The 21,048-nt window shown below is 31.5% G+C and overlaps 1 protein-coding gene across 1 annotated transcript; it reads right to left on the bottom strand.

The window, feature by feature from the left end:
• Positions 1 to 7,107: 7,107 nt before the first annotated feature.
• LOC133201818 (fatty-acid amide hydrolase 2-A-like) lies at positions 7,108 to 20,699 on the bottom strand. The gene is made up of 8 exons (XM_061337619.1): positions 20,677 to 20,699; positions 17,826 to 18,017; positions 16,682 to 16,901; positions 15,406 to 15,615; positions 14,372 to 14,491; positions 14,086 to 14,240; positions 13,772 to 13,870; positions 7,108 to 8,350 (listed from the first exon to the last, which is right to left on the bottom strand). The coding sequence occupies exons 2-8, from the start codon at positions 18,015 to 18,017 to the stop codon at positions 7,763 to 7,765; spliced, it is 1,584 nt and encodes a 527-aa protein (XP_061193603.1). The 5' UTR covers positions 20,677 to 20,699; the 3' UTR covers positions 7,108 to 7,762.
• Positions 20,700 to 21,048: the final 349 nt, after the last annotated feature.

Genomic DNA, 21,048 nt, shown 5'->3' with positions numbered 1-21,048 from the left:
CGCAAAAATGAAACTTTCATGAGCTGATTTTTGTGGGATATTCCACAAAAATCAGGTTCTCGCGAATAAAAAGTGATTTACAAGACATTTCAATTTATTCAGACATACAAACATTATACATGTACAAAACTAAATAAAACCTGTATTAATCGAGAAATAAATAAAAGTGACTTTTGCAGTAATTTTTCCTGAAGTTGAAAAGGCGTAATTATAACATTTTTTTTCAAACAAAACTTAAACAAGTCCTCAACTTGATAGAGCTGTAATATCATCAAAAATAGTTAAATGTTCTTGTGGATAATGTAAAGATAGTCATCATTTTTTCTTCGCATATTTTTCATAAATATGTACCTGTTTATATGTAGCAACCTCTTATAACTATCTGTAATTAAGAAGATTGTCATTTTTGAATATAAATCTTTTCTTAAGGAGTGATATAAAAATCTATTGATATAAACACGAATATATATATATATATATATATATATATATATATATATATATATATATATATATATATATATATATATATATATATATACAGTGGCGCCTCGTTTATCCGGACGCCTCTGTCCCCAACGAAATCGTCCGGATAAATGAATCGTTCGGATAATTGAATCACATCTCAAAAAGCACTCTCTAAGCATGTATATATGCACATTCTTGTTTCAAATGTGACAGCAAAGAAAAAAAAACTTTTAAATTATAATTTGGTTAATTGTTTTAAAAGCAGTAATTGATTAATGAAAAAATATATTAAAATGTAATTTACACAATAAAAAAAATGGATGGGCAATTTTATGCCGATACCCCCTTTTTTAATTCGCTTTCTCTTTGGCATGTGACTTCATGGGTTGAGCAAATTCTGATCTACTGTTTTATTTTGCCATATATTATAATTATTGAAGCTCATATGATATGACACAACTGTTCAGCATCATCATTGAAAATGTTCAAATATAAACTAACCCTGTATATTCCCCGTATATTCATTAACAGAGTTACTATAAAATTAACTGAACACTGCAAACTAACTCAAACAAAGTATTAAAAACATTCGTAAACGCAAGCCATCTCCATGATTATCAATATTATTTTTTTTTTTCTACAGACGCTAAGTTTGAATTTCGATCATTAAAAAATACCTTGGAAAAACGTAATCAACTTCTGATCGTAACGCCAGTTTTATATGTAATGCCGGGGCGTTTGTAAACGGTAGTACATTAAATAGAGATATTTCTTCAATTATGTACCTTTCTATACTGTCTTGTGGGGAAAAAGTTTCAAACATTTACGTTTTTTAGAAATGGAACATCGTATTTTAAACTAACGCAATCGACATGATAAAGAGCATTACGAAATCGCTCGCTATTTATTGTTCATTTTATTTACATCTCTCCAAAATTCTCCTGAATTTACCGATGTATATACGGTTAGCAATATAATGTGAACGGATTGTTATTTAATTAATGCACATTGTCAGCTAAATTCTTTGAGCTTCATAATAAAGATAAACGTGTGATTGAATTGGGGTAAACACACGCTAATTATAGACGCTATTGTTTGTAGGTCACATGTAACCGCCTTCAAACTGACTGCATGACCAATGTTTTTACAACAGTTAACACGAATGCAAGATAAGTGTGAAAATGTCGTTTCTTGAAAAATTACCGTCCGGATAAACGAGTCACTTTTCAATGAACTATTATGTTTTGTAGTAGAAATTGACCGTCCGGATACGGAACGCGAATTTCCGGATTAATGAGACAAAATAACGTGGAAAAAATCGGTTCCCAAAAAATATCGTCCGGATGATGAAGCGTCCGGATAAATGGCGTCCGGATAAACGCGGCGCCACTGTATATATATATATATATGATGTAATGGTACTGTTTTTTTTTTTCTTTAGTTTAAAAAATAATAATTACAAGGAAGTTATTCATGCTTACATGCAAAATGAACTAGGAAACCGAGTGCACAGCACGTGTTACTCATTGGGTCACTCTCTAAAATGTTCAATTAAACTAAACCTTTTTTTTTAGAGTAAAGAATAAATTTCTAACGAATTGCTTGATCCTGTATACATTGAGGGAAAAACATCTCTTTCCTAGAAATGGCAGTTTCTATACATAGGAACAATTTGTTTTATTAGAGGACAACATCTTAGTTTAAAGCTTAATAGGCTTGTGATTACAAACGAAAGCTACATGTTTTTCATTAGCTATATTTGGAATATCCCATCCTCTTTTTTTGAAATACACATGTGCACGTGGCTCAAGAATTGAATTTTGAAATTCATTTGTAAATTTAGCTCCTTGGTTTAATAAGGCACGTTTACCATGACAGGAAGACTATATTCGTCACAAACAAGGAGTAGTGCTATTGATGTTAGTAATTAATTGTATTGTTCACATGTGTTTGGAATAGATATGACGAATGGATTTTTATAGAATTCTTTTGAAACTGATATAGATTCAAGATATTGTAAACATGTACATAAAAAGGTTTACTCAATTACAATTGCATATATATGAAGAAAAACAAGAAGCGATCATTTAGTACACTATATTGACAATATTATCAAGTGACCTCATTTCCTAGAGGTAAATAAAAGTATGCACACTGGCATTTAAATCAAAGCACTAATACGTGATTTCAAGGGGCCACACCTTAATTTAAGATCGTATGATTTCTGGGATCCCCCTTGTTAATTTTATTTCTACGATATAAGCCCCTATACATATGTCACTATTCACAATGCAACGTCGACGTTGTAAGTGTAAGTGTAAAATAATAATCATTATTTTTTTAAATATTGGATCTTTAAATTTGATAAAAAAAAATATTGTCTAGTCTAGATTATTTTAACCTCACTTAACTGGCCTTAATTTTGCATTTCCCCTTCGCATTCTAGAGAACTATGATATTGTACAAGAGGAAAAAAGTTAAGGACAGCAAGTGAGTAAAACCAACTAGATATTTTAAAAATCTTCAATCCCATCTTTATTTATACATCAATTCTTCGCAGTTTTTAATCATTTGTTGACATTCCAGAATATATATATATCACTGTGCACCGTTATGGGGGTTCAAATGAATAATTTTTTCAACCGTTAAATTGGGTTGAGTTGTTTAAAGATATCCATGTTAATATAATTGTATCACTAATTGATCTGGCGTAAGATTTGAATTTGGATGTATGTATTTATTTTTATTCTTTTATTGAAATACATACCTTAAGCTATTTTAACAGTCTCTGCACATTTGTTTTTCTCATTACAGCACTTTGACTTTATATTTCATTTGTTATAGTTTTCTTGAAAAAAAAAATAATTAAAATAAATAAGGTGAACATATATTCATTTTTACGAAACAATTACTGGTGAAATATGGATTAAAAAAATTAAAACGATTATCCTTGAAAATCAGAATGATTAGAATACATATCTCCATCCTACGAAACGACAATCCTTGACAAGATTAATACATCAAGTACAAGGTGGAAAGATATGCCATTAACTCAGATATAGATCCAACCTTTATAATTATACACAGTGTGTGGGTGTAAAGCAGTGACCATTTTTATCATTCATTAATAGTCTTTTAGAATAACATTGTTAATCATTCATCCTTTGGACTGTTTTTCAATGTGTTCCAATGTCTTCATACAGTTTTCTGTTTTACACGTAACGAAAAAATTCGTGCTTATTTCCTATCGAAGTTCTTGATATTAATATTTCTCTTTAGTTGATTATTTCTAGAGGAAAAATCTAGACTAAGTATAAATTTAATAAAACATTACCACTATAAATCAATGTTATCTTTGAAATGTATATGAAAAATTGAAGATAACGATCGATCAAAAAAAAAAAAAAAAAAAAAAAAAAAAAAAAAAACAACTATAAGCAATACAAATCTGTGAAGAGGGCATAAAACACGAAACCCCTTGAAATTCCAGGTCACACCCTCCGTGAGCCCTATGTATTGATCGGGTAGACGGAACATTCCGTAGTCAAATTCAGTATGAAAATAAAGGACTATGAAACACGTCAGCCAAAATATGATCCAATGATAGGTTATATATTTTTAACAAGGTCATTATAACGACCATAGAATTTACGAAATTCCGACTTTAAACGAGGTTGTTGAAATCCCTGTAACATCAACTTATTTGTCAGTAGCCTGCCTCGGTTTAAAAATTGATTATACTCGGAGCATGCTCTTGAATATCGGATAAGTTGGAATATGTAAACACCATATGCAGGTAAAAGCGGGATATTACTACATTAACAAGGAAAGTTGACGATAAAAAAAGCAGTTCATCTCGTTTGTCAATTTAGTTGATCCTTATCGTCTATAGTAAGTAAAACATCCAAATATGAAGCAATTGTGGCAGACTCTGTGGTGTCTAATATTTCAAGTTCACTTGGATATATCAAGTTGTAATATATATGGAATGAACTATGTGGAGATAGCGAACAGTATTCGAGCTCAAAAGTCAATTAAACATTACAAAATAGGAGCAGAGCAAACACGGACCTCTAAGACATCAGAGGTGGGATCAGGTGCCATGGAGGAGTGAGCAGCCCCTGTCGAACGGTCAAACCCGCCGTGTGCTCCTTGTCATGATCGGGAAATAACGGAAAAATCCGTCGACAATTCAGTGTGTAAATAATGGCCAATCAATTAGTATGAAAAAAAAAGTCAGTCATTATTTGACTTAATGATAGATTGTATTTGCTGACAAGGTCATTGTATCGACCATAGAACTTACGAAATGATGACTTTAAAGGAGACTGCTGATATTCTTGTTTCATCAACTTGTTTGTCAATAACTTAACTCGTTTTAGAAATTGTTCATACGTAGAGCATGCTCTGGCGTATCGAATCAACTGAGAGACATAAACCCGGTATGCAGGTGATAAGGGTATATTGCTGCATAAGTAAGGGAAGTTGACGATTGAAAAGTTAAAGTCATCACGTTTATCATAAGGCTTTGTTCTTTGATTACCATTTACGTCTTTTTCTAATAATATATCCAAATATGAAACAGATGTGTCAGACTCTGTGGTATCTTTTATCTCAAGCTCACCGGGATACATCATGTTGACATAAGAATGGAAATAACCATTGTTATTATATTTAAGCTATTATATTTTAATTTTTACATTTGATGGAAACTATGTGAACTCTGTGGTATTGAGCGTGGGGTAGGTGGAGTTGTCATCTATAAATATTTTAAGTTAAAATATCAAGAAGGCATTCAAAGGACCACTTTTACCGAATCAATATCAGCAAAAGTGTCAAAAAGTTTTCTTTACAGATTAAGATAATGCTATAGCCTAGCCTAGTCTCGTCACCTTATTTATAGCACTTTGTGAAAAATATAACAGGATACCTTAAACAGCCCACCCTTCGCTCAATACTCAAGAATACTCAAGAAAACTGCACATTTATACACACTGGGTTATAACAAATCCTTTTTTTTTATTTACACCAAAGAATGTTAAAAATCTTAAAATACCAAGCTCGTCTAATTCATCAACTAACTTTTATTTTTATGACTTATATCTATCATGTACAAGATGAAGATGTAACAAACAATCCATAATCAGTAGCCAATAAACTGTCAACGTAGAAGAAAATAACAAAACTGAGGGTTCAACAAATCCTATTCCAGATTTTGCATTCATATTCAAATTCTTAGATATATTTCACCCTTACAGAATTATGTTCACCTTTTTTTGTTTTTATTTTATTACCAGATACATGCATAGGTTCGTAATTTCTTGAGTAAATTTCTTATCTTCTTACAACTTACCATTAAATCCAAACTATGCAGGGGCTTATACATGTAACTTATCTGAATTTACACGAATAAAATGTGTTTTTCAGGCTTTGATCACTTTAACCCATATTCAGATTTATGTGACAAAAATTTACAGCTTGGTGATTACATAATCATTATCATATTTATTCAGCTTGTCTCTTAGAAGTTCAGGAGTACAGAAGATTAGGTTCACTGCATGCTAGATGTCCAAGAGTAAAAATGAAGATTTTATAAGATACTATGCATTTTCAATATATATCCAACTTAGCTACACCTAAGGGCATACTCCTTTGACCCAGGGAACATGATTTTTTTTTTAGAAGACTCGCTTCTCGTTATAATCATGCAAACATTTTTCCTGTTAAATGTCAATGCAAATTGAAGGTGGTTGTAAAAATGTACTTGTAATTTCAATACTAGCTCACCCTTGCACATGAACACTTCAACGTCAAACGCATTTTGCAATTTTGGTAAAGGGTTTATAACATACTCATGCCAACAGTTCGCCTGCTTAATTTTAATGAGTAAAGAAGCTTTTGAAAGGTGTAATATGTTTACAATATATGACCAGCTTAACCCCACCCAGGGGCCAGAAATTTCACAAATTTGGGAAAGGGATTGCATATTAAAATCATTGGAAACAGTTTGGCTGCTAGATGTCCACTAGTAAAAAAGAATGAAGATTTTTTTATTACATCATTTTAATGCTTTTGGTTCCACTCTCATGTGACAGGGAGGCAGAGAATAAAAAAAATCAAAATATTTTCTCCTTTATCCATTGATGCTATTATCAGAATAGCCGTCTCTGACAAGAAGCTGAAATATTCAAATTTTTAAACACAATGAACGCATGACAAAAGACAAAAACAGGTAGAATACATACACTGTAGTTCACCTATGAGTGACTCAATTGACCTATGAACATACTTGAACATCAAGTAATTAATGCCCCACGAGTCGCGCTCATGAACACATTTCCAATTAACTTCTTTTCGTGATACATGTATTTTAATTTATTCTAAACATACACGTTACATACAATGTACAGACTACACAAGTACACGTACATAGAGAAATAAATTAATGGGACTTTTAAGCAACTTTGATGACGCATTTCTATTTGAAAAGCATTAGTGGAGCTACATTCACACTGGATTTCTAATCTCAACTTTAAATATTATAAAGAGTCCTTAATGTTCTTGAAGATTACGTGAAGATTGACATCTTTTTAATATGTAATCCTAAGAAATAAACTCATAAGGAAACTTTTTTATATTAGTAAAGAATTGTCCGTTTTGATGCACAGATTTTTTTATTGGGTAATACACACGTATGAAAATCTCTTGATATAAACAACAAATAAATATTTTTAATAAAATTTCTAGATTACTTCCTCATTACGGTAAATTTTAAAATATTCCTACAGAGGTATTTTATCTTATCTTTTCCATCTTTATATATATATTAGAAATTTATATTTGTATATGTTGTAGTGTTTGACAGGAGAACAACTTTAAAGATGTAAATTCAGGGTTCTAATTTTTTTTGGCAGCAGAATCTGTTCAATATGTCTTATATCTATAGGTAATGTCAGTAGAATATCTTGCAAAATTTTTGATTTATTACTTAGACGTTTAAACTTAAGAACTGTGCATCATTTGACCTTTATAATTCAATAATATGCATATAATCAGTTACAAAACAGCTTCACAGAAAACTTCGTATTAACTTTTATGAACAATTAATGCCCTATTCAATCATTATGAATAATACTTTTTATCCAAAAAAGCTGCAAGCCTCCTTTGACTTCGTTTTTGTGGAGTATAGCATCTTTCTAATAAAAACTAACACAGTTGACTCAAATTCTAGGATATAGAAAATTTAAAGAAAGCATTTCACTGTTTGAATTTTAAATTTCTACTTGTGATGAATTTAAGTTGTCCTTGGTGGGACCCACCCTCCAAACACTCTCTCTAGAAACACTGCTACAGCAATAGACAATCTGTCATTGTTTGGCGTTGTTACGATTTGTATTCCTAGAGGTAGACCTTCCGAGTTCAGTCCTAGCGGGCACTGGGTGACGGGATATGCTAAGGCATTAAACAAGCCAGTATAAGCAAAATTAAAGGGATAAAATAGAGGTTCATTATGATATAAAGCTACTTTTGGGTGTGTTGGATATAACAAGACCCCATTGTCTCCTAAAATTTCTTTAAGTTCTTCATCTAATTTCTTGAGAATTTGTAAGTTTTTTCTATTGGTCCGTGGTGTTAGATCGGCTAGTCCTTGGGACATTCCCAATCCAATGGCCGGTAGGGTGTGATTTGAACGTCCCACTAACCATTTCAGTAACTCCACGAAACAATTAACACGTCCATTGAAATTTGCCATATATGTTGCAAAGTCGGTTCCTCCTGACAACGCCATCTTTGCCGCCCACATTTCAAAAGAAAACTTCATTTTACTTAAATTGATTTCTTCTACTGCAACTCCAAGAGTATCCCAGAGATATGAAACCACCTACAAAAGAGATCACGGAAGTTAGAAACAAGTGCAAGTTCTCCTAAACTAAACTGAAAAAAGCCTTCTTGATTTAAAATTAAAAGCGTCAAAGGTGGCACTCATAGGTTATGAAATGTACGTATGCACAATGCTTGTTTCGTATTTTTAGTAATGCTTATGTAACACAGGTATTGTTTCTTTGTTTTTAATGGTATTTTAAGTTGCGCTTACGTAACATCTATTTTTTGGAATGGGAATGGAACTTACGTCAGAACAAACCTAAGTTAGTTAATAGATGGGACGCTGAATGGGGGAAATCCAATGCTTTAATTTAAAGTTTTTGGTTTGAAAAAAGAGGATTTTTACTTCAAAAAAATATAACGACTTGATAATCAATAGTGGTATATATACGCTTGTCTGAGAAATAAAGTATACAAAAACAAGTATGTATTTCACAATATCACTGGGTTTTTGTTTTTCAAACCTTCAATGATGTAAAGAACAAATATATGTTTGCAGGAAGTCACTTAAGTTTACATGTACTAGGAAGCCAAGAGCACAACACGTGTCACTTATTGGGTCACTCTTCAAAATGTTTTATTCAAATGAACCTTACTTGTGTGAAAAGTAAATTTCTAGCAAATTGTCTGATCCGGTATTAAAAAAAATGGTTAATTTCTTGTCATTTACTGCATATAATGAAAGAAATATATTTTTTTTCTAGAAGTGGTTTTTCTGAATAGAAGTTATTTAATCTTTGATTAATAGTCTTGTGATTACAATCAAAAATACATTGGAATAACCATGCTTTTTTTCGAAACATGCATTTGGTTTAACACTAGAATTTCGAAATTTAATTGTAAATTTAGTCTCTTAAATTGGTTGAATAAAGCATGCATATCTATCATAAAAGGAAGGCTATTCTTCACCAACAATGAATAGTACTATGATATTAGTAATTAAACTGGAATTGTTCACGTATGTTGTGAATAGATATGACGAATGGATTTCTAGAGAGATCTGTGTAAATTGCGACATATGTACCAAGATTCTGATTTGATTTGAACATATTTTATTGTATAAATAGGATACACATGGTTTTAACACAAGTTCTAGCAACTTACGAGGTTCTCACCATAAATGGCTACAATTGTCAATGTCTATAGAAAAAAACTTTGATATACAGACATGTTTGTTTTAAACATACATTTTTAAGTCAAGATTCTACATGTATATGTAGATAATAACTAGAGGATTAATCATATTTGTGACGACAAAAATCACCACGCGATTAGTGAGTACACAATGTCAATAGGTGACCTAATTCCCATGACGTAAATAAAATATATGCACACTGGCATTTAAATCAGAGCACAAATACGTGATTTCTAGGTGCCAAACCTCCTAAATTCAAGTTCGTAAGATAACTTCTGGAATCCCCCTAGTTAATTCTCTTTCTACGATATAAGCCCCTATACATATAGCTTCTTGAAAAAATATATCACCATTGAAACATCGACTTTGTCACTGTAAGTGTTCATATCATTTTGTTAATCTAGGGTGCTTAATTTGATAAAAGAAACACTGTCTAGTCTACGAGCGTGTTTTTTTTTTTTTTACCTCGCACCTTCCATTTTATTTTTTCCCTAGTGTTTAAGACCACAAAGATATTATACAAGACGATAAATAAATAAATAAATAAATAAATAAATATATATATATATATATATATATATATATATATATATATATATATATATATATATAGGTGTCTAACAGCAAGTAAGTAAAGGAGTAAAAGCAACTAAAAATTTAAAATTTTCATTCCTTTCTTTCTTAATTCTTACCTAGTAAATCATTTTTTTCATATAAGGTCAATTTCTCGGCAGTGTTTAGTTGTTGTTCAAAAATAAGTCATAAATCACTTTTTAGCTTTTGTTAACTTGCTTGACTTAACTGTATATGTACCTTTCATCATTAATTCTCCTTATGCTCTTTTAACAATATTTGTCCCTGATATACTCATAAAAAACACCATTTATTTTGGTACAAGGTATAACTTTTCATTTGTTATATTTTTCTTCAATAAAATGTTTAATTATTTATCTTATCCGACATGGGAAACATCTTTTTCTAACACAAGTATTTAATTCAGTACTCAAGATAATTCAATTGGCATGTGCGTTTGTGCTTTGTACGATTCATAGAATAAGATGTATGGTTTCAAAATCGCCTACACATTTTGTTCAGTCATCTGCCATGTACTGACAAGACAAGTTTGTCGAGTATTGACAATTTCAAAATGCAGACATAAAAGACAATTTATAGACAATTCAAAAGAACCACACGTTGTACCTTATCATTTTAAATACGCCCACAAATTAAAAAGTTTGGAATTTTCGAAATTCTAGATACAATGTATGAACGTCTTCACTTTCTATAACGCTTATCTTACTGAAATACAACGCCTTATGTTGGTGATGGCTACTGCAATATCACTACAATTACCGATAAATATAGACTTAAACATGATTATTCCTTATAGAAATTAATAAAAATCAGGAATATTTATAAAGATATCTCTATCCTTCGAAACGACAAATCCTTTACATGTGAAGAAGGGCTTGGTGCTTTACAGGGTGAAAAGAGACGTGTATACCATAAACCCAAGTATAGGCCCTCTAAACTGTGAAAGATTTTTGTGCAGAGTAAAATTATGTTTATTCTTTAAATTTTGCCTTCAAGATACATGGAAAAAATAATTTTAAAAAAATTCCCATTTAATTGACATATTTTTAAACTTGATCTATACGGTTTTCTTTTTTATGTATAATGAAAAATGCTCTCACTAAGTTACTATCTTACGCATTTATGTGCCTCTAAAGAGGGGGAAATAAGAAACTAAATACATGTATCAAAACAGTTCCTTTCATAATCAATTCTGTCTTTAAAAGATAAATTCCATTTAATTTTCACAATTGGTAAATGAAAACTACGATGAACTCTGCGGTACTGTACATAAGCCCAGGGTGGGTTGGGCACCTGTTGGGGGTCATCTATAAATATTTTAAGACTAAATATCAAGAAGTAATTAAACAGCCCCTTTTACTACAAAATCAGTATCAACAAACATGATAAAGATTTTTTTAAATTGAAGACTAAGACAATGCATAGGTCTAATCAGTTTCAATTCATGCAGAGTACTGTGTCAAGATCTCCATAAACAGATAAACCCCTTTAACACTACACCCCGTGACTGATATTGTCTTTAAAAGATCAAAACAACCTACACAACAATAGAGACTAATATCGTAAACAGATTAGCTAAATCATAATTTTGTTTACATCAAACAACGCATTAGAAATAGCGAACTCGTTTATGTCATATGCTAAGATTCATGACAAATACTTATCATCAGTTACGTTTAAATGATTCATGGCCAGTGACCAATAAATTCACAGCGAGGAACAAAAATAGCAAAGTTGACACCGTTTCGTTATGAGGGTTCATCAAACGCTTTTCCGTTATAGATTCTGCACACATTATTAAATTTTAGGATATATTTACCCCTTACAGAATTACATTCACCGAAATTTTTGTTTTGAATAATTAAATAATTAAAATCATTTGCGTAATAAATTTTTATCTTCTAAAAACTAACTCAGTAAAATCCAAATTACGCAGGCAAATAACTTATGTGAACCTGTTTGTGTGTCATGTGTGTCATCTCCCACGTAGAATTTTTCTGTTTCAGAAAAGTTCGCTAAACGCTGGACTTGATCAATTTTTGTTCTCAGCATTTTTATTACATGTACAAAATAAAGTTGATTGAATATCAAAATCATTTATCTTTTCACATAAAAAGATAGAAATGAATAAAAATACTCTCAAACCTCGTTATCTCGAAGTCAAAGGGCCTGAGAAAATACTCCGAGATATCCGAGGATTCGAGATATCCAGCGTAAAATAATTAAGGAATAAGCAGTTGGGACTTCAAAATCACTTTGACATACACATGGTATTCGAGATATTAGTGTTCGAGATGCCTAATGATACAAATACATGTTCACTGTATACATGTATGTGGTATAAGTAGTCATACATTTTCCGAAAATTTCTTGAAAGGCTGTTTGTTCATATTTTGCACAATGTCCTTTTATATTACAATTTTAAATTCATACAGGCAAAAGTAGTTATATTACACTAAGATAACTATGTAATTTTAAACCTCCTCACTTGGCTATATGATGAAATGAAACGATCATATTTCTGTATTTACCTATATCCAGGATGCTTAAAATGGCTGACTTTTCAAATGAAATGGGTAATACTGAGAGTCAAACATCATAAAACACATTCATAATCTAAAAACAGGTTGAAATCGAATGCTTTTGCTATTTTATTACCTCTTAAGATACAATGACAATGAATTGTCTGATGACGGGGGTGTGTTTTATCTTCGGCTGTCATTAGTGTAAACAGGAAGGATGTAGGAAGAAAAGAATTTGTTTTTGTGTTTACAGTAGTAGAAATTGAAACTTAAGGACACTTAGGAAGGCGTATAAAAAATGATGATTCAGAACAAAACAATATGAATGACGCAAAAATTTCAAAGGTTTTTTTCTTTTTTAAGTTTAAGATTTTTTTTTTTACGGTAGTGTTCAAAATGTAGTAACATATAAAGCAATTACAAACTGTATGAAAATTTTTCTGAATAAAAAGTGAAATATCCAGGAAAGGGGTCCAGAAAAAAGAATGAAGAGGTTCCCCAACAGGTCTTTTATTGAAATAATCCTTTTTATCGAGTAAAATTGTCATTAGATTTAATATATATGTTACATAAAAATGTTTACAGCATAATGAAAAAAAAACCTTTGGGGGATATAAACAGCAATCTTCAATTAGTGGTGCATATGGCAAATCCCCACACTAAAATCTGCCCCCCCTTCTTTTTTTTTTGCTTAAAATTATACATGAATCTGTACATCAGAGTTCAAATATCACACATCTTTGTCATGAACCAAACTTGAGATATGTTGCATGATAAGCCATCAAAACAAGCAATATTACAGATATTGTACATTTAAACTTATGTTTTGCATATACATTTATTTTTCGATTATGAAGTGAACATGTTTCAACTGTGACCTTGACCAACTCCTGATGGAAAAATTCCATGATCGATCCCATTGATTAAATTCAATATACATGTAGGATATTTCTTTAGAGGTATGGGTGGGATACAACTTTATTTTTAAATAAACTTTCAAATGCAAAAATTGATACAACAATTTTATGAGAAATCAGTCTATTACAAATCCTAGTGACTTCTTTCCATATAAATGAAGTGAGATATGTCCAGGCAAAAGATATGGTTTGTGGAAATTATATAAACCTTCTGTTAGTGGCTTCTAGTTTTGTAGTAAAAATGTACTCACCCTGTGCTGAGCTTGTTGGATTTCTGGTTCTACATGACTCACTAGGAGATTTCCTCCATCATCATACATTGTGTAAAACCTTAATTTCTTAACATCAACCTGCAATTTTCAAAACTCATTTATCTTAACAAATGCATCCCAATAGAATCAAAATTCTGCCCTTTAGGGCATATAACAATTTTTACTTGACCGGTTTTACTAGTTCCTATCAAATATAAATGTCAGCAAAAGCATGGCGTGTTTATCAATGTCTGGCATAGTCAATTAATATTGATATTCTGTTTAAAAAGCAGTCATAAAAAGGCATGAATGACCTTTTCATCTAATTTGGCTAGCTGTGCCTCTGGTCCAGACATGACCTTTAGCAGAGGTAGAAGGTCAGTAGCATATCTACACATTGGTCCTGTAGTCAACAGCTCCATGTCTCGCCCAGTTGGCAGTGGAAACTGGTCCTCATTGGGAACTAACCCTATCAAATTAATAAACAGAAATTTCTTTAATACTGATTAAAAGAGGTACCGGTAACAGTAATGTCGAGAAAATTTTTTTTGCTTCAAAATTTGTAGAAGTACAGCTTCCACATTACTCTAACTTTGTTACCAACTGATGGTTTATGGCCAAATATTCCATTGAAGAAGCTTGGCATTCTGATGCTGCCTCCAATATCAGACCCCAGGCCAGCCACAGCAGCCCCAGAGGCAATCGCACAGCCCTCCCCACCTATAACAAGAATAAAAATATCACTAATTCAAACTTAAAATTTACAACAGCACATTTCTCACCACCTATAACAAGAAAAACTATCACTTGTTCAAATTTGCAATAGCACACTTCTCCCCTTGCAACTATAACAAAAAATCCCTTATTCAAATTTAATTGCAATATATTCCTCTCTACCTATAATAAGAAAAGAAATATCATTCAAATTAAATTGCACACTCCTCCTTAACTGACAAGAAAAAAATATCACTAATTAAAAATTTAATATTGTACACTCCTCTCTACCTATAACAAGAAAAAAAATCACTAATTCAAATGCAATAATATATCCCTCCCCGCCTATTACAATAAAAAATATCACATTAAAACTCAATATCACACCCCTCCCAACCTGTTACTAAAGAAAAATATAATTTCATTCATGCAAATTCACACTCCATTCCATCTATAACAATAAAAAATGTGACTTATCAGTTGCATAAATTCAGTAGAACACCCTTTGTACCTCTAATAATTTAAAAAAAAAGTGTAACATTTTTTGTCAAAAATCTTGAAAATTTAAAGATTTTCAGTCAAAAAAAAAAAAAGAAAAAAAAGAGAAAAACCCATAAAATCTGATGTCGAAATTGATTTTTTTGTCCAAAACATTTGAAATTTAATTTCTTTTCTGAAAATTAACAAAATTTTACCAGTGAGATACGTACATAAGTCCTTGAGCTCATATGAAATTGAACTAAATAAGAGAATTCAAAAATGAAATAAAATCCCACGTAGGATGCCATTTATATCAATATTTATTAAATTGTGTATTTCATAATATCAGCCTGTGTAATATTTGTGAAAGAGTGGTGAAGGCTTAACAGAGAAAAACTTAGAAAGGCCTTAGATAAATACAGGTACACGCATATAAGCACCTGAGCTTCCCCCCACTATCCTTGCAGTATTGTAGGGGTTACATGTTCGGCCGTTCAGTCTGTTGGCTGATTCATACCACATACACAGTTCACTGACATTGGTTACCATATATGGAATCATTCCAGCCTGTCTCAAGCGCTTGACAACAGGAGCATCTTCTGTGGCTTTATAGTCCTTCACGATCATTAATCCTGATGTCTGTGGCATCCCTGTAATATATTATTAAAAAACTCTGAGTATGAGTCATACCTGTAATGCATTATAAATAACACTGAGTATAAGGTATTTTTATAATGCATTATGAATAACACTGAGTATGAAGGTATCCCTGTAATATGTTATCATCAATCCTGAATAGGGGGGGGGGGATTTAATCCATCTAATACTCATGTACATATCATAAAAAAGACAGTAAGTGGCATCTCCATAATGCATTAAAATATTCCTGAGCATGGGGCATCCCTGTAATGCAATACAAAAATCACTCTAAGTATAAGGCATCCCTGCAATGCAATATATATAACACTTGTGTCTTGGGCATTCCTGTAATTCATTACATTGTTTAATAAGTAACACTGACCGTAATGCATTATAAATAACCCAGAGCATATAGGGTATCCTTGTAATATGTAATCATCAATTCCGAATCAAGGAATCCCTCTAATACTGTACATATCATTATCTTTAATGTCTGGGGCATCCCTGTAATGCATTAAAAGTAATATTGAGTAAGGGGCATCTCTGTTATGTATTAAAAATAACCCTGAGTATGCAGAATCCCTATGGAGTTTCACTGCAATGTATATTAAAAATCACTCTATGGAGTATCCCTGTAATGCATTAAATATCACACTGAGTAAAATGCATCCCTGTTATGCATTATAAATAACACTGATGTATGGGGCATTCCTGTAATGCATTATAAATTACCCTGAGTATGGTATCCATATATGTCACCATCAATCCTGAATCCCTGCAATCTCTCCAGTATTGTACATTATCATAAACCTGGTGTCCAGGGCATCCCTGTAACCCCAAGCATGAGGTATCCCTGTAAAGCATATTATAAATAACGAAGCATGGGGAATCCTTATAATATGTTATCCTTCATCCTGGATCCAGGGTATCCCTCTTATACTGTATGTATAATTACAACCCTGAACATGGGCCATTTCTATTGTACAATATTATTATCCTTGTTTTTGCATGGATCATTTCTGTAATACCTACAGTATATTCTGTACCTCAAGTCTATAATTATATGCATTTCAATACCTCTGAGAGCAAAAGCCTCTTTGATAGATGTTGGGACTCCTAGGAATGGAGCGTTTTGTGTGGAGTATTTCTCAGACTTTATTTTACTGTCCAGTATCCTGTCCACACTTTTAGCTTCCTGTAATGCTTCTTGAAATCTGTCTGCCACAATGAAGTTACAGTCCTTGTTCACTAGTTTGGCTCTCTCTATATAAGCCTGCATGACCTTCTCTGCAGTGACCTATAAATAAAACAGAATACAGTAGAACATGGATATAGTGAACATGTTTATAATGAATTCCCTCTTACAGTGAAGTATCATGTTCTTTCCCTGTAGTTTGAAAACATATTAATGATGAACTTATTGGATTAATGACAAATTACATTTATAATGAATCCGATTGATCATCCTGATGGCCTTCGAGATCACTATAGGCATGTTTTACTGATCTATTTAAAAATTTTAAAATAAATTACTCAACAGCTTGTGTATAAAAAGTACATCTGATTTTGCCAAGTAAAGTGAACACTGTCACTTACAAATGATACAGCTAATTGTATCAATTTAACTTAAATACAGTTTAACTTTGTGATCTCATCACCCACATTATATAAAATACCAGGGATATACATGTATCAAAGCAACTTGACAGTCCAACTCATAATTGATTCAAGTTTCAACTTTGATATCTCAAATATGTTGATATTTTAATAACTCAGATACCTACTAAAATATCTTGAATACTCTGATATATTGATAACTCAAATATCAAAACACACATATCTCAAATACTGGCATTGAGATATCTCAATCATCTGTTAGATATAGGCGTTGGACTGTACAGTCATGTAAAGTACGGTGTAATTATTGTCATATTAAACATGCTATTAACAGCAATTTTTTCATCATAACCTAAATTGTTAATTACATTTTCTTTTAATTGAGCTACACATACATTGTATAACCCCATGCTGATAGCAGTTAATGCTCTAAAAATATAACTTTATAATATTCCAGAGTAATCTAAAAAAATTTTTTAGCACAAATATAATTAGACATTGAAACACATATACTGATCAATGCTGGGTAATTCTAAGTTTAGGTGTCAGTTGTCTAGGAATTATTGCTCTCTCATTTCCCACAGTTCATGCCTTAATTAATTACCTCCCTTGACCTGATCTTTCCCGCTAATTCCACAGCTGTCATTAGACATAGCGGATTTTCTATGGGGTCCACACATTTTGAACTGGACTTGTAGATTAGACTAAATATCAGTCTAATTATAGGGCACACAATCCACCCCACTACAGTCAGTGTGGCATACTGCACTGATCGAAGCAGGTGGGATACCTTCATCTGTAAATGTAAAAGAAATTAGAGATTTTATTAATGTGATTATAATTTCAAACCTTTACATTTGTGATGAGGGTCACTTTTGATATGTGCTTGCACGTGATTTCTTAAAAAATGACCTGTTCAGAAATTGATATCCTGTCCCTATGCAGGATCATAAAACAATTTAGACTTGTCAAAATCTGTATATTATGAAATTGTCAAGCAGTCCAAAATAAAAATGCTCTAAAAGATGACACCACCAGAGTGCTTTTGGCTGCAGTTGTTGAGTGTTTGTTTTGCATTTTACAGGTTATTGAAATTTTGACTTAAGTGTTGATTCATGATCTTCTGGCCTTGATATAAATTTGTAATTATAATACATAAGAAACAGCTTTAAAGAAGCATATTGACTATGCTTTTAAGAAGTATTGACTACAGCTTTTTAGAAGTATTGACTATGAGCTCCGAGCATGTAATGTAAAGCTAATTAACTCAGATACAATGTAGCCTATCAGCTGCTGCTGGAAAAAAGTATTTGAGGTTTATTACCCAATATTCAAAGTAGAAAAAGAATTTTTTTCTTAAATAATACAGTCAAACCTCGTTATCTTAAGGTCAAGATCTAGTAAATGATTTTAAACTGCATTTTTTATGCGAGATCCATTATGACATCATAATCAAATTAAACTTTCTTTTTTTCCGGCTTTCTATTTTACGGCTGTAATAGAATTATGTAGAAAATAAAGTATTTTTCCTCGAATTCCATTTGAAATCATGTGAAAAGTAATCCTGAAACCTATATTCAATGTAATATTATTTTAAAGAAGAGGCTAAGAACATACAAATTACCGTTCTCTGAGAGACTGTAGGCAATCTGGATACATTTAATTTGTCTGATATGGAAAAAACTCCCATTTCCTGATTTTCTTAATTTTTCAATGAAAATGACAGTTTATAATATGATTTTTCATCTTGTTTACCTACAAATTATGCCCCCAAAACACCTTATTTGACCAAGCTATACTTATAAAGCTTCATTAAAGGAATTTATTTCTCAAATTTGAGAAATCTGTACGCTCCTTTTATTTACTAGATCTTGACCTTAAGCTCCATGGGACTGATAAAAAAACTTCGAGATATCCAAGGATTTGAGATATCGAGGGTAAACTGATGTACCTGGCAATTTGTTGAGGTCATGCACTTAAAAAATCATTTGAATATAAATCTCATGTACATATTAAACATAATGGACTTTACCCCTACATCCCCATTTAATAACTGCAGTTAAAAGTTCCTGCATGAAGTTTGAGTGTAAAATTCAAGTGCAAATACTTCTGAGTAACAAAATTCAATTGGCCATTACAATGAGAAATAGTGTGTTTATTTAAATCAACGTTATTTTATCATTAATACAAAAATATTGCAACTTACAGCAATTTTCCCTAATATGCTGATAAAAGAGGCCATACAGGATAGACCCAATCAATAGCACTATGACTTCTTTATAATTAAGGAAGGAAGTCAAGTTTTACAAAAGCCAATTGTTTCTTAATAACTATAAATCATTCTAAAAATAAAGATATTTTTAGAATTTTCAAATAACATGACATAGTTGGAAAATAAGGACATTTATGAATCGAAATATTATTTTCAAAATCCATTTATGTTATAAATAAAATGTATGTTAATTGTGAATGAATTTCTGATCACTATTTAGACCAAAATTCAGGATGTAAATTTCATACTAAACTAAAACTTTACTTACTTTAGGTACACTAAAGGTAGGAAACTTATGTCACCTCCCATTTCTTATAAATACATGTACATCAACATGATCAAGAACAGTGTGTACCATCAATAATATATTAGCTACACTTTTCAAAGGTATACAAATGTAATGTGTTGACAATTTTTTTCAAAAGCGTTAATGTTAAACATCAAAATGTTGTATTGCTGAGATCATCATCTACTGGTTAATACTGTGTAATAATTTACAACACAGAATATTACGGATGTACACAACATTGCATTTATTTCAATCTAAACATTCAAAATTACATTATCCAATAAAAAAAAACCTCCAAAATTTCTCAAAGACAACAAGTACCAATAAAATGTGTTTGAACATGTTGAATAATATTTCAGTTTCAAAATTTAGGAGTGTTTGTAGTAAACATTGTAAATAAGAAGTAAAATTATTCATTTTATTTGTATTATTTCATTGGCAAGAACGAAAAGTTTTCTTATATCAGAACAGACAAACTATTTGGCTAGGATATATCTGACAGGCTATATTTAAAATGAATATTTATAGACATTAGGCCTCAACAAATGATTAATCTGTCTTATTTTATTGATTAGTTTTTGCACAATATAGACGTTACGTGTAACATTCAATTATATTATTCAATATTCTGATTACAATTGTGTCCATGTGGTACAATTTACCACGTGACTATCACTATGGGGCTCACCATGCTCACCAGTACTTCGAGTTTGACCTTTGCTTTCAGGTCTGTTTAAAGCATGTTTTATGCCTTAGCTGTCAGTTCATGATTCATATTGCGATACACATTGTCAACACGACTTCTCCGACATGTTAACAATAATAAAAAAAACACTTCATGAATCAAAAACAAACAAAACACGAAAATACAATGTATCTTTCTCACGGACTCACCTGATTTTGTCTACACAAAACGCCCCAAACAAACTGAAAGTAGAAACAATTAATCACGTGACAAAATTTAACCAATCAAAAAAGCGGTGGGAATTCCCCGTTTGGATATTCCCTCAACGTTCCTGATTTTGTCAATAATGGAGCAGGCGTAATTTCCGTAAGAGGTAAAAATGTTCGTAAAATTTTATTTCCAGTCGAAGAATGTCTTTAAAATAGATCAGAAATTTGTATCCAAACTCTTTTGGGATAAAAATTTATCCAGGAAAACATTTATTTGGATACACGGGCATTTTTTTTTTTAAAGAGTGACGTTAGTTAGGCCTAACACATAAGGACTGGAAACGATTCCGAATAGTAAACATTTTAAAGGTC

The sequence above is a fragment of the Saccostrea echinata genome, unplaced genomic scaffold (assembly GCF_033153115.1).
Source record: "Saccostrea echinata isolate AGI-Se365-2 ecotype Australia unplaced genomic scaffold, CSIRO_AGI_Sech_v1 ptg000045l, whole genome shotgun sequence".
NCBI classification, from domain to species: Eukaryota; Metazoa; Mollusca; class Bivalvia; order Ostreida; family Ostreidae; genus Saccostrea; species Saccostrea echinata.
Note: the sequence above shows the minus strand (reverse complement) of the source record. Positions and strands in the feature narration are given on the sequence as shown.

What these genes read in the sequence shown, in the direction of transcription:
- LOC133201818 (XM_061337619.1), bottom strand. Translation starts at nt 18,017, where the DNA reads ATGAAGGTATCCCACCTGCTTCGATCAGTGCAGTATGCCACACTGACT. An exon ending in GAAAGATCAGGTCAAGGGAG is followed by an intron (nt 16,902 to 17,825) that starts GTAATTAATTAA and finishes TTTTATTTATAG; the next exon opens with GTCACTGCAGAGAAGGTCAT. An exon ending in AGAGGCTTTTGCTCTCAGAG is followed by an intron (nt 15,616 to 16,681) that starts GTATTGAAATGC and finishes AATATATTACAG; the next exon opens with GGATGCCACAGACATCAGGA.